Source organism: Triturus cristatus, chromosome 7 (genome assembly GCF_964204655.1).
Source record: "Triturus cristatus chromosome 7, aTriCri1.1, whole genome shotgun sequence".
In the NCBI taxonomy this organism is placed as follows: Eukaryota; Metazoa; Chordata; class Amphibia; order Caudata; family Salamandridae; genus Triturus; species Triturus cristatus.
The window spans coordinates 1,611,478,735-1,611,494,267 of record NC_140590.1 but is presented as its reverse complement, the minus strand read 5'-3'; the positions used below and the strand labels follow the sequence as shown (position 1 = coordinate 1,611,494,267).

At 43.6% G+C, this 15,533-nt stretch overlaps 1 protein-coding gene across 2 annotated transcripts in view; it reads right to left on the bottom strand.

The window, feature by feature from the left end:
* The window catches only part of NOL4L (nucleolar protein 4 like), a 463,439-nt gene that overhangs the window by 30,977 nt on the left and 416,929 nt on the right, over positions 1–15,533 (bottom strand). For both annotated transcript variants that reach the window (XM_085619487.1, XM_085619488.1), the window contains one exon: positions 11,363–11,561. In XM_085619487.1, the coding sequence (XP_085475613.1) occupies positions 11,363–11,561 (199 nt within the window). The remainder of the gene's footprint in view (positions 1–11,362; positions 11,562–15,533) is intronic.

Sequence of the window (15,533 nt, the reverse complement as noted above, 5' to 3'; positions counted from 1 at the left end):
AGACAGTACCCTGACCGAATAATTTGGGTCACCCATTTGTCCGATGTTATGGATTCCCATGCATGGATAAAGTTTTGTAGTCTGCCCCCGACCGGAGTGGGATGGTCTGGGGGGAGCGGAGGGAAGTCATTGTGCGGGCGGGGTGGCAGAACGGGTGGTGTTAGTTTTGCCCCTGCCCTTATTGTTGTTGCCTCTGTATCCACCCCTTTGGTAGCCCTTTGAGAAGGTATTTTGAGCAGGAGACTTGTAGGAGGTTGAGGCGCTATCGGTGGAGTAGCCTCTGCCTGTGCTACGAAAGGATGAGCGCCGAAAGGAGCGTTTAGGGGTCTGTGATTGTAATGCCCCCATAGACTTTGCTGTGTCTGTGTCCTTTTTCATTTTTTCTAATGCTTCGTTTACCTTTGGCCCGAAGAGATTTTGTTGGTCAAAGGGGTGATTTAGTATGGATGCCTGGACTTCTGGCTTGAACCCTGAGATCCTGAGCCAGGCATGACGACGAAGCAGGACACTAGTATTTATGGCTCTAGAAGCAGTGTCGGCTGCATCGAGGGCACATTTAATGGAGGTGTTAGTAATTAGCTTTCCCTCCTGTATCAGGTCATGAGCTTTACGTTTGTGTTTTTCCGGGAGGTGCTGCATAAGAGCCTCAAGCTCATCGTAGTGTGCTCTGTCATAACGCGCAAGCAGCGCTTGTGTATTCGCAATGCGCCAGATGTTCGCGGCTTGCGAGGCGGTGCGTTTACCAGACGCATCTAGAAGTTTGGATTTCTTATCTGGCGGTGGGGCCTCGCCTGAGGACTGGGAGTTAGACCGCTTTCTAGCTGTGGACACAACTAGGGAATCTAAGGGAGCAGGGCCCTTAATGTATGTAGGGTCTGTGGGTGCCGCCTTGTACTTTTTTTCTATTCTAGGGTTTAAGACCCTGGCCCTGACAGGGTCTTTGAACACCTCTGCAGCATGCTTGGTGACACCCTTAAGCATGGGCAAGATAGCTGTGGACTTATCCTGAATATCAAATGTATCCAGTAAGAAGTCGTCTTCCACTGGTTCACTATGCATTTCCACCCTATGGTAGTGTGCTGCTCTCTGCACTAAGTGGTGAAACCCTAGTGAGTCCTCTGGGGGAGATGGCCTGGATGGGCAGAGGTCGTCCTGAGGCACATCCGGTATGTCAGGGTTTTGGTAATCTTCCCATGGGTCTGGGGTCCCCGGTGGAGTGGGGTCCATTGGGGCGTCCGCCGGGTCATAATCTGGATCCCCGTAATCCGGATCTGGGGACGGGGTCGGGGAATGATGAGGCAAGGGTGGCGGAGACCTGGGAGGGGGAGGAAGTGGAAGAGGTGGAGGAGGAGGTAGTGGGGAGGGCACTCTGAGAGGAGATGTGGCAGAGTCCTTCCGCTTGGGCGGTGGAGGAGGAGCTGGCGTGTCAAGACGTCTTTTCTTGACAGCTAAAGTCAATAGCCCAGTCTTTGGATCCTTAGATAAGGTCTTTTGATAAGGATCTGGTGTAAAAAGGTCCAGTGGCGCCGAATCGTCCGCTGGCGCCGATGTTTTCGGAGCCGAGGATTTTGGTGGTTTCTCTGCGCCATGCCTTTTTGGAACCTCCGTTTTTTTCGGCGTCGAGGTAGTCTTCGGCGCAGGAGCGTCGGTGCCGAGGGATTTGTGTTTGTGTTTTGTCGGCACCGAGAGTCCAGGCTTCGGCACCGGTGGCTTCGGAGTCGAGCTGGGCGTCACTTTCTTCGGTGCCGAACGGTGTTTATCGGCACCAGGCGTCGGCTGGCTCGAGCCCGAGCTGCCGTGTGACTTGTGAGGCTTCGACACCGGGCCCGAAGGTGGGGTGATAGAAGCTGCGTGCTTTGTTTTACCCAGGCCTGCAGGCGAGGGTGTAACCTGAGTCTCTTTGGTTTTGGGCGCGGGGGTGGGAGGGGGTAGAGTACTCACGACCCTCTGCGCCGGGGTGATGTCCTCCACGTCGGAGTCGTCGGCCTCGGAAGCGCTGACGACGTCTTCCTCCTGCTCGGTGTGTTGTTGCCCCGAAGCTCCGGTGTCGTCTCCGAAGATGTCCGGTGGAGCCGCGGTCGATGAGTGCGCCATGGTGCGTCGAGCTCTTCGATCCCGGATGGTCTTTTTTGATCGAAAAGACTTACAGGCGGGGCAGTCTCTAGCCTCGTGTTCTGGGGAGAGGCAAAGGTTACACACCTGATGGAGGTCGGTGTGGGGAAATTTAGACCCACATTTTGGGCACTTTTTGAACGGAGTCCTTTCCATCGGCCGGGACCGGAGTCGAGGAGGGCCCGAAGGCCGGTGCCGATGTGCGGAATGGAGAAAAGTGCCGCTTCGAGAGATGAAGATTGATGAAGAAACTCGAAGAACGAGGATTTTCCGTCGAGGCTTGAACCGTAGAAGTTCGAAGCCGGAGCACGAAGTATCACATCCGAGCCCGATGGCGGAAAAAAACAATCTGAGGATGGAGCCGAAGCCCATGCGCAGTACGGACCGAAGGAGGAGTCACCGAACTCGTGACTTCCAAAGACTGTCCAAAGAACAAAAACAAACTGCAAACATCCGGGCCCAACACCAGATGGCGATCTATGCTAAGTGTACAATCTGCAGCTCATATGCCTCGAACACGTATTTCGCCTCATTGCACCTCTCCTATGCCTACACAGGGGTAGCATAGGATTCTGATGCATGCCTAGGTTTACAACACTTTGTTGATGTGGGAATGTATCAGGTTCCATGGATGTTGTGTGGGAACATCCACGGAACACATAATGTGTGAAAGGGGCCCATATTTACAAGGCTATGAAAAGTCATGCAGGGTGACTTTACGTGGCCTTGTAAATATGGGCAGGTACACTGCCCCGCTGGTTCGTCAAAAAATGAGACGCACCGTCAGTGCAATGGGCTTGTAAATAAGCCCCTTAGGTTCTAGAAATCCCCGCTGATCTTATATGTCATCAGCTGGATAGTTTGTTGCTTTTGTAGGTCACGTTTTTGGTGGGAGCAGTGCAGTTGGCATAGTCCAGTCGGCAAGCCATTTATTGAAGCGCTTGGTGTCCATATCGAGGTTGCCGGTTTGCCTGGGTGGGAGTTCCTGTAAGGTCTCGGTCCAGTTTTCTTCAGATATTTTGCCCCATAGTTTTGATGGTGCTTTGGGTTTTTCTGGTGGGGTGGCTTAGTGGGCAGGTATCATGAAATGCATGATGTAGTTGTCAGACCATGTGAGCGGGGGTCGTATGGCTGGTGGTGAACCTGTTGTTGGAGGAGAAAATAGGGTCAAGGGTGTGGTCTACTGTGTGGGTTGGCCCTTGGATGAGCTGGGCGAGTTTGAGGTTGCTGAGGCTGTCAAGGAGGGCTGTGGACTTAGGGTTTGAGGTGCTTTTCAGGTGGAAATTGAGGTCAAGGGGAAGAGTTAGTTGGTTGATTTGGACAGCGGAGCAATGAAGTCAGCGAAGTGGTTGCAAAATTCCACCCAGCATTGTAGTCTGTTCGTAGTTTGAAGTGGAACTGTTCCATGAGGGTGGTGTCCAAATCCGTGGAGGTGGTCCAGTCAATTGTGATTGCGTAGATGATTGTGAGTCCTCTGCCTAGTTTGTGGGTTCGGTCCTGGTGTATGATTTTGTGGGCGGGTGGGGTGACAGTGGTGATGTCCGGGTTGGAGGCTGGGTTAAGCCATGTTTCAGTCAGGAAGAGGAGGTCAGTGAGTTACTGTTGAGGAGGTCCCAGATTTTGGTGAAGTGTTTCCCTAGGGATTGGACGTTGACGAGCATGGCGGACAATTGGCGCTCGTTAGTGGTGGTGGCACGTGTCTGAGGTATCAAAGGTGAAATCGCAATGGGTGCAGGAGAAAGGTCCTACCGTGGTGCTGGAAGATGCATGGCAGCAGCGTGTTGGCCAGTGTGTTGTTGAGGTTGCCAGAGGAGTAGTGGCGGTGTTGTTGGCTCTGGTGGCGGTTGTGGAGTTGCGCTGAATGGTCGTGGGGCCAGGGTTCCTGGTGCTAGGCACGGTTTGGGCACGGACAGGTACAGACGAGTTTGCCTTTGGCGTGCCCGCTGAGCACAGTTGCGCTGCGGCATCCATAAAGTAGGTCCTGGGGTGGGTGGGGCTTATGTTGGCGGGAAGAACAATGAGCGCGAAAAACACAGGAGGGAGAACTGGGTTAGCGGTGGTGTTACTTGTTCAAAAGGCAGCAACTGGAACAAGCTGGAACTGGAGGCCACTGACAAGTGGCAAAGTAGATGCCCAGGTGCAAATGCTCTGCTCAAATACTTAAAGTGCTTCCCACAACTCTAAACAGTGCGACAGAATCACAAGTTTAGTGAGGTTGGGGCTCTGACGATTTACAGCAGTGCTTGTGGTCCCCTGTGGATCTTATTTACTGTTTAGCGGATGCGAGGCATCAGCCTAAAAATGGCTGATGTCCCGTTCATGTTATTTACAACAAATTATGGGCCTATGAACTCTAACTAGAGTAGAGAGGATATCTGAAACTTTTGATAGATGTATGGCATCCCCTAAACTGCCAAACTTTAAATAATGCCCTTAAGGACATATGCATGAAGCATTTTTGCCATCGCAAACTGCCCAATTTGCAAAATCGGGCCATTTGTGACGGCAAAAATGCTTTTCCAAATGTGCAAACATCCAAACTATGATTCTCCAGAATCACAGTTTGGGTGTAGTAATCGCTATTTGGAAGGGGCATGTTTAGGGCTTCCTTTCCAAATAATCCAGGGTTATGTATCCAGGTTTTGCGCAAAACCTTGATATTTTACCACCAACTCAACATTGGTGGTAACGCATTCGCAAACTGGAAGGGTTCCCATGGGGCTTCTTCCCCTTTGTGAATGTTGGAAAAGCCCTTTTTAAGAGCAGGCACTGCCTGATCTTAAAGAATAAAAACAAATTGTTTAATTTTTATTGTCAAAACGCATCTTGTTTTTCTTTAAGGTAAACAGGTTGCATTTTAACAACAAAAAATAACTTTTATTTAAAGGAAACCAAACACATGGTGGTCCGCTGACCTCAGCAAGCCACCATCCCTGTGATGACAGGCATTGCTAATGAGCCGCAAACTGCAACCTACCTGATGAATATTCATGAGGTAGGTCGATTTGCGACTCACTAGGAATCAAAATGTTTCATACATAAGGAATAGCAATTTCCAAATAGCGATTAAGATAAAATCGCTATTCCTACTCTTTGGACATCTGGCCCAAAGTCTTTAAGAGAACTTTCTGTAAAATGTTCTTTAGAGGAGACCAGTAGAACATTCCATAGCACTTAGAAGAATGAGATTGGTGAGTGAGATTGACGAGATGGGGTTGGAGTCAAGGAGTAGACGGAACCGCCCACGCTCAGGCTTCTGTGTTTAGAACTTACTGGGAAATAAGAATAACAATCTGTGGTTTACAGGAGGTAGTGTATACACATTTCATCAATTACTGTCACACAGAGCTCATTAATAGCTACCTACAGAGGGATTTATAATATTCTGTATTCCTCGTAAATTTCTGACTGCAAGCAAGATACTTCAATGAAGAATACATTTAAAAGTGTTTTTTTTAAATATAGTTGTTTTTGCGAAGTGACCCATTTTTGGGTGGTTACACCGAGTTTTTCATTTTTTGGGCCTCTCACCTGCTCGTAATCTTGAACTCTAACCCTAGGACACTGCTATCCAGTGCCCAGTGCATGAGCTCAGACCACTAAAACATGTCAAAATGATCTTAAAACCTGATTGGCACATTTAAACTTTCCTATAAGGCAATAATAGGATGCTTAAATACACCCATGGTATGGGTACGTCGTTCAAGGCAATTGCCAACATCACGGACAACAGAACGGACACCAAAACTTACATTACAGCACAAGCCAATGACATATATGGATTAATACAGGAAGCTCAAACGTTCAGCACCCAAGGAGGTTCAATCGCACAACAGCTTCGTCAACTGGAATTCCTTTCAAAATGGGCTCTCAATCAGAGATTGCATGCATCTACCTTAGTCCAGTACCACAAGGTACAAAGAATACCAAGAGGATTACGACTACCAATCAAACCGATGCTATTCAAGTTTCAATTCGACACTTAATGGAAAAATGGCATGCCATTTTAAACAAATGCTCATTAGATTTAATTCTTCTATTGGTGGAAGAACTATCAAAGACAATCGGAGAACTAGAGGAAGAAATAGACACCATCAAAACAGACTTGAGTACAAGATGCGACACAGAATTTTGGCAAACTACGTTGAAGGACCTCAATGAGAAAATAGATCGTTATGGTAAAGAAACTCAAGAGCGCAAATTACATAAATATAAACGTGATACAATTGAATATAAATTTAATGAAGTTTATACGTGGGCTGAAGTGTACGCCCAAAGACGACCTATCCAAAAACAAGTAACTTCATCACAAGAAAGCATTGTATCGGATAACAGTTAAAAGTACTAAACAAAGGTACTTTTTTTGTGCCTACTTATCATACCAACAAAACAGAAACAGAAATATTCTTCTTCAAATTCATGCGTAATTTGAGATTACAACACTTTTTTTCCAACATTGTTCCGTCTTTACCAGAAGGAAACAGCATACCGGAAAAATAGGATACACAAGATTACAAGGAATTTTAACAGCGTAGCACATACATGGCTGCCATGGCCCATAAAATTCTGAATGCGATTGAGACCTTGGTAAAGAATGACTTAGAAAAAGTTGAACTTCACACCAAAAATCCAGAGCAATCTTAATGTGCAGGAGCAGTGCATTATTCCAGAATTGGCACGAAATCCAACGTTAACCTTTCAATCGGCAGATAAAGGTGGAGCACTGGTGTTCATGGATACCACGTTTTACATTACCAAAGTTCAAGAACATGTGAATGATCCAAACACATATTTGAAATTATCTCAAGATCCAATCAACGAAATCAAGAAGACTTTACAAAGAATTCTGGATAAGGCACTTGATATGAAATGGATTAATGGCAATACCTACAGATTCTTAACCATCAAGCACCCGAGATGCCCAAGCCTTTATATGTTACCCAAAGTGCATAAAAATGTGGACAATCCTCCCTTCAGACCCATAGTTACGGGATGTGGATCTGTCTTTGAACCATTGGGCAGATATGTGGATGATTTTTTGCAACCTTTTGTGCAACAGTGGAAGACTTATATTAAAGACACAACACATTTTTTACAATTACTAAAACAACTGGAAGGTCAAGACATTTCTGCATGGATTCTGTGTACAATAGATGTAACATCGTTATACACATCTCTCCCACTAGATGAAGGCATGGACGCCTGTGAATGGGCTTTATTACACCTAACTCCTGTAGCAGCCAACAGGGTGTTTATTCTGGAGTTACTACAATTCTGTTTACAGCATGCATACTTCAAATGGAATGAATAATTTTTTCTCCAAATTAGTGGGACATCAATGGGCTTTGCTGGAGCCCCGGCGTACGCCAACACATATATGTCTACGTTTGAGGAGGACTACATTCTGTGAGACCCAGGTTGGCAAGACAATTTGATTTTCTACAAGCGGTTCATCGATGACATCTTTCTGATTTGGAATTACTCAGAACAGGAGCTGATTAAGAAAATTAATAAATTGAATCTGAGGATTACTCGCATACAATTCACTCAACAATTTAGCGATAACCAAATAGCGTTTTTGGACATGCTCATTACTAAACTGCAAGGAGGACTAGCCACTACTGTCTTTCATAAGACGACTGACCGAAACAACTTTCTGCTGTATACCAGCTTTCATCCACCTGATCTCTTACAAAATTTACCTTATTCTCAAATGCTACGAATCAAGAGCATCTCATCTACATCAGAAGCATTAGCTGCAGAGATGGAACAACAAAAAGCCAAATTGCAAGCTCAAGGATATCCCGGAAATGTGATTACTGCTGCTGAAGAAAGATTGGAGAGAGTTCCCAGAAGACTTTTATTACAAACCAAGGAGAAAAAAAGATCAAGACAGGATGGTTTTTGTCTCTAAATTTTCAACAAGATCTCACCACATCAGAAAGATTCTTAACTGTCGTTGGGAATTACTCCAAAGTGAATCAGATTTCAAAGGTCTGTTTACTAAAAAAAACACTATTCGCGTACACCAGGAGCAGAAACAGAAAGGAACTATTGACCAAGAAAGCGACGAGGGTTCATGTCACAGAAGTGGGCATGAAAAAATGCCACAATTGTGTTCACTGCAACAACATCATTACAGGCAACACGATTACACACCCCCATACAGGAAAAATTATTAAATTACGAGATTCTACAGACTGAAACTCTACGTTCGTAATTTGTGGCATAAAATGTCCCTGCGGTAAAATGTATGTAGGGAAAACTGAAAGAAAAATTAAAAGATCAGAATTACTGAACACAAGACTCTTATTCGCAACAAAAATCCGAATTCCAGTCTGGCCATGCATTGGATGGAGTCAAACTACAGCATACCTCAATTACGATTTTTAATACTAGAAAAAGTAGCCTTAATATCTGATAGAGACAATGCCAAATGGCTATCACAGAGAGAAATCTGGTGGATCAAATACCTGAACACCATTATGCCGTCTAGATTAAATGACAAACTGGACATGAGTTGCTTTCTTTAACTTGACACAGTTTCATATACAATAGGCTAGATTGCTCACTAGGAGTCAGTTCATTCAGTCCCCCTTGTGTGTATACAACACACAGGTAACACAGTTCAAGGGTTCAGACAGATTAACAACAGTGTCACTTTGTTGTACAGTAATTTGTTCCTTTCTTTGCTGTCACCATTATTTGTCTCACAGTACTGTTTCAATGAGTCAAGCCATGACATGTAATCTGATGACTAGTATGCATTTCTAGGCATCGACACTATTCCGTATTGTAACTGGAAGCTTGCTGGTATTACGTGTCTCAAAGTGCGGTTTTAAACATGTTTACTTATGACTTGCAATTATATATAAATATGTAGAATGCTGAGAAACAGTGAGGCAAGACATTAAGCGTTTCCTTTTTGGTGGTGGTACTTTCTCAATATTCGGGCACCGTTAACTTAGTTTTCACTTTTCTGGTATTGACCCGCAAACGGCACCACAGTTGATCTTCGGAAATCACACAAGTTGTTTGTACCATTATATTCTCTTCGATAACAGACAGTCTAAGATGGCCATGTACCGGTTCGATGGATTCGTTTAACTGCGTTAGTCCTTTTTCAATGTTGCATGTAGTTCAGGCCTATATGGGAACACGTCTTCCGTGACTGCGAGGTGGATACTACGGGTTTGCTGGAGTACTAGATGAAGGGGAGAGGTTCGATTTTCTGGTAAGAGATGATATGGCACGACGCATAGCTAGCTTTTATTGATTCACATTCCATTGATTGCAGAAGTAATGGTTCTAGACACTGACGAGAGGGTAGAGGCGATAAGGTTTTTTGTATTCTCCCACGGAGCTACGGAGCAATAAAAGGTAACTGATGTTACATCTGACGGGTCGAATAGAATTTCATGTAATGAGAGTGTATCAGTGGTACATATGTATTGTGATTATTTATTCTAGAGCTAGTTCTCTTCGGAGTTCAGTTATCGGATACGTTTTCATGACACACATGTTTGGTATTCAATGAGTATTTTTTCACTTGGTTTGTTGCACTGCGCGTATTCGGGTAGAGGAAATGTTTGCACTAGACACCAAGAAGCACGCGGTGAATTTTTTCTTTCTGTTTTCTATGACACTTTCTCATCACATCTATAATCTCCGTCTGTCCTGAACCATCAGCCTACCATACAAGCTAACACGGGTAATCAATCCACCATTTTTGGTGAGAAGTGAAAAAAAAATTGATGTACTAACCGTCAAGTCACACAGTTTTCCATTTTTTTTAAAAGAATCTCCCTGGCCCGCTGCACACAGGTATTCATTGTTGATGTTTCTTTACAGTTCCCCTGAGGAAGGGATCAATTAGATACCGAAATGCATTGGGAAAAGTTTCTTCTGGAAAATATGTGCTGACACCAACATCAATCTGCTGTTTGAAATTTTTTGTATATTTTTCGATTGTCTAGGATTATGTACATGGACATTGTATATTCATGAGAGCAATGTGATACACTGGCAGAGAGTTGATCCGCAATAAAAACATGTAAAAAAATATGAGTTAATATTAATTCAGTTAAGTAGTATGATTGTTTTACATTGTATTTAGTAAAGTTGTTGTTAACATTTAGCAACTAGTTTGCACACTTAGCAGTGCAGGTAGGGACAAGTGCACCTTTGCACCTGCATTTTCTGTATAGTTTTATGAGAGGCAGGCCACCTTATTCCCGCATGGCACGCTCAATTCTTTATAAAACAGTGTACAGTGGAGAACATTGTGTACGTGATTTAACAGGAGTGCGCGACATACAATTATAATTCACAATGGAAAGTTAAATGCCACATGTGGACTGCAGCATCTATTGAGCCATCCACTACATTTGTAGTAAAAACATGGTTTCAGGCCTGGGGCATTGACATGACATAATCACCCTGTTGACAAGGAAAAGTTGATTTTAAATATCAAAAGCGCACATTGCTGCCCACGTATGTATTTTGATGATATTCGTTAAGTAACCTCAGTATTTTTATTGATGGTATTTTGGACATAATACATTTGTGCTATGATATTTTTGTTCCTGATATATATTGTCATACAAGTGATGAAATGTTTTGTACATGCTCTTGTCTGAATTACAATTACAATTCAATATTTGCTTAGGACTGGTATCCTAAAGCCCCTAATCGGAATTAAAACGAGGCATGGTGGATAGCGCTAAGAGGCAAAAAAGAAAAAGCTCAAATGAAAAAAAAAATTGTAAACTCAACAGAGAAAAACAAAGAACATATAAAGAAACGTGTAATGTCCACATTGTCCTACAAAATCTGTCTTTTATTGAAATTCTAGGTGTCACACTCAGACATGCTGAGGAGTTTGTCTTCACACTCAGGGATTTATGTCAGTGGTGTCTGTGGGGTGGAGGGCAGTGTTTGACTGAGTGTCAGTACACTGAACTTTGTAGCAATCCTGAAGAGGCTGATGACCATTTGGAGAATGACAGTGGAAGATGCTTTCACCATGAACAGTGACATGTGCAGTGTTGGACGGTTTGCTCACACATTATGTAGATGAACTGCAAGCACACTGTTTACCTGGGAAGTGTGAGGTAATAGTGGACACGTTTCCTTCACAATGTAAGGTGTGTCACTGTGCTGGAGTAAGTGATAGACCAGTTTCCACGCTTAAGAAGTATTTCTCTGATACATAGTATGTCAAATAAATGCAACTTGCTTTGTTTCTTACCATTACTGTGGTTTCCTGTTTGGAGTGTGGCAGGAGCCGGCAGGGCGCCTCCCAGAGACCCGTAGCCACGATAACTGTAGTTCAAGCTACCATTGATGTAGACTGGATCCTGGTTGTAAGACGATGCCGGCAATGTGAAGGAGTGAGTAAGAGCTGCAGGGTCGCGGGGGAGTGGTTTGTCCAGCGTGATGGCATCATCCTGCATGGAAGAAAATATGGTTACTTCTGCTGAGGTGTTCCCAGAGCCCAGCACTAGATGACAGGACTATGCAGAGGAAGTGCATCTGCAGATACACATGCCATGAACATATGGTTACTTCTAAAGATGTGCACTCACATGTCCTTAGTAAAACGGATGGGGGAGCTGTGGGCACCACAAATAGATCCCAGTGTCAAGGACCTCTATAGTCAGTAAATATCACTAGTGTACTAGTGCCCCTTAAAACATCCCATTTCTCAGCACAGCAGCATCAGACTCGACAGCAGGTGTTATTTAAAACCCTGGGGCGGTACTTTTGCCAGTTCTGCCTAAAAGGATAAAGTGTTCTATGCCTTTTCTCTCAATAGACGTAACTTCTGTAGTTAAGAATGAAAGTGGTAGCCTCTCTTCCAGCAAGAGGTCCCACCAGCACACTACCACCATAGGGACTTGATCAGGCCAGTCCTCACATGGAATTAACCTTACACCAGTAGAGGTGGTCCACTGAGAGTTCAGATCTTACCACTCTTACATTTGCCAGGTTAGGTTTGCCTAATGGACACTAATCTAGGGGTGGGACGGTCATGGGGGCCTGGGGAGAGAGGTGGAGGGGGGCAGGGCTAGGGTTTAACATAAGCCCCATAGCTGTTCTATAAAATCCAAATCTAACTGACTTCATTTTTATCTCAAGGAAAAAAGTGAAGTGTGTTATTTCACTGTCTAAGCCATTCTAAGAAATATCATTAGGTTGTGTAGATTATTAACAAAAGACAGTCTGTTGTGTGGATAATAGCTACTTTCAAAATGAAGTTAACAACGGCCCATCTGGAATTCCAAACTCTTAAATCATACTCTATTGTCTGCACATTATCTCTCACTCTTATTTTAATGAGCCATTATTTTATCTCTTATTCTTCCAACCACCACACTACTATGCTATCTTATACTCCTCTTTGAACTGCCACACCAGTACGCACTGGGACCCAAGACAGGATACGTTGGCCACACTGCTCACTTACGCATTTCACAAAAAATGCTACCCACATCGATCTCATTGCAATACAACACCGTTCATTCTAAGCACTCTCCCACAGTGTAGCGTTGTACATGACGAATAATGTATGGTACCTCGTCCCAAGTATGAAGTGCTATATAAACGCATTTACAATTGCAATATTTCTATACTCTACCAAATTATATTGATCTTTTGGTATAAAACATTTAACTGTTCAGTATATGGTGGGATAGCGACTTTGACAAAGACCGGACAGGCCGAAACGAATCAGCAAGTCTAATAAATCAATATTCCAAGATTCCTGGAGTGCGGGCTCTTTCTTGCGCAGCAGTGCGATCTTTTGACATATATATATATATATATATATATATATATATATATTGTTTCTTTGCATGAGATACTTTCATGTATTAAGCAATGTGTGTGTTGGTGTGTAGGTGTGCGCATATATTATTACGATGCCTTTTTTGTATGACAGAAGCCCATAGATAAACATTTATCTTTGTGTTTCGCTCAATATAAATACTGTTGTGGTAAAATAGAAGAAAACAGAAGAATGCGCACATCATTGGGAGGTGTGCCACTTCCCTGTGCACGGTTGAACCTCACTCATTCCTTTTTTCACACCAATCACTGAAAAGCAGACCATTTTACTCTTGTGTGTAACAATCAACTGGCTACCAATCGAGGCAAGATGTATTTTCAAAAATGCCTGCATTACCCACAAAGCACTTTACATGGAAAATCTAGCCTACCTCACAAACAAATTATAAAAAGCCTGCCAAAAGAGACCCCTCCGAAGCTCTAACAGTCTACACTCCTGATCTCGCCCAAATTTGAGAAAGAAAAACCTTGCACCAGCTCCTTTTATGGGAATACTCCCAGAATCAGGAACTCACTGCCTCAGGATCTACGTGACAACCATTAATTCCCTCACATTAGGAAGAAACAAACTCTTTCTTCTGATTAAATACCTAAACCTCCCCCCCCCAAATCCTCTGCATGATCCGATGCTTCTATCCCACATCCTTCAAATAAATCTGAGCATTACTACCTCGGGGAAAAACGTTGCCTCTAGTCTGCCCCACATCCGCAACACCCTTTCATAGCTACCTCAGAACTATGACGCCCTCATATCCTTCTGTATATTGTATTCAGCTACCTCTGATTAATTTCATCAACATATCGTACTGTCGTTCCTATACTTCTGTTATATACTGTTACTTAATATTTTTATTTACCCAATATGTATCTCGTATAATTTTCTGCTGTGCTATTTATGCGAAGTGCTCTGATGCCTTTGGGCCTAGCTCACTTTATCGTCCATAGACTCAATTGTTTATGGTACACTTCTCTTATTTATTGTCTCTGTGCTTTAAATTTACTACATTTTTAACTTATGTAACTGATACTGTTGTAACTCTGTGAAGCGCTCCGATGCCTTCAGGTCAAGTTCGGGCTGTACAAAACTGGATAAATAAAAATAAAATAAATAAAAACTTTCTGTGCAGGGGCACGCCACTCCTTTCATCTAAATTGTTTTTCTGAATTTTTGCTCTCTCTTTCAGCTAATGTAGCCTTTGTCACAATGTGCCAGGTTTAGTCCCTTCACCACCCATCTGCATGATCTGACCTGCATAAGCTTTGTGACTTAGTTGGGGAACGGTGAACCGATGCACATTTGTGCTCTGAATGGTACTATCTAAAGTCGATCCTCTGGAAGCTACTGGCAATCAAGTCTGGGCGCAGTTTGTATTAAGCTAGAGTAATCTCGTGCAGAACTCCGGTAGTTCACAGATTTATTCCATTAACTAAGCTTATGCAATCGTGTAATTTTTGAGGCAACTGGCATATGTTTGGCTAATGCTGCTGAATGTATTTGTTGTAGAGTAGAGATGTATCACTTGTGTCAAGCATGCAACATTTGCTTCCGTCAGGTTTTGAATTTTGATGATCAGCTACGTTTTTTGTCGTGAACAAACGATCAAAAAACAAACCTTGTAACTAAAACACTGCGAACTACAGATTTTTGCACAAGGACAATATTTATGCTAAATACTCATAACAGCTGTAAATCTTGTGTTACCAAAGGGTACGCCAAATAAACAAACTAGGAAACTTTGACCAGCACTACAGGCGACACTGGATTTCGTCACAAGGAAGAGGAGTCGAGTCAAACTTTTACTATCAGAGTACAATTCTGAGCACCATCTCTGACACTAGGGCAATGAGATACACCTACCTGGCAACTTACAGTCTAGAGGTCCCTCCATAAGCAAGGGTATGAATAACCCCAGATGAAGTTCAGTAATAGAAAATATAACCATATTTCCACTGGTACATGACATTTTGTCAAAGCGTTATACAGTTGTCAAGGTCCAGGAATTAGTCACTGGATACCTCAGGTGTAACAGTTCTTTGGGGAACAAATACTCTCTTGCTAAGGATAATACATCGTTCCGTTCAGTTGAGTCTCATGCTCCCTTTGTGACCAAAATCTCAAGCTGTTATTGCACCTTGAGAGTGAGATATAATTGTTCCTTCTGGGCATACAGATACTGAATCACGGTACCATTAGGTCAAAACATTGCCACTCCTTGGGACATGTCAAGGAGTAGAGCTCTTGCTGTGGGCACTTTCAGCTGCAGTACCAGCCTTACAAGTCCCATCCAACTTCTGCCTCTGCCAGCACCTTCTCTACCCCAGTTGGTGCAGGAGATTTTGGGAAGTGAAAGACTGTTAATTCCATAAGGGAGAAACCTCACCTGAGGAACAAGCAAAAATGTCCAGTCTCCTCTTGTGCTTGAATTCACTCTCACTTTCCCACCCAGGCACAGCTGAGTGTATTTCTCAAGGCAACAGTCTTCTGAAACCAACAAACAAGCTACTTAACTTCAGCCACGCTTTATCTGGTAGAGACTCTACATAGCTGCAGATTATTTACCTTAGAATTATCT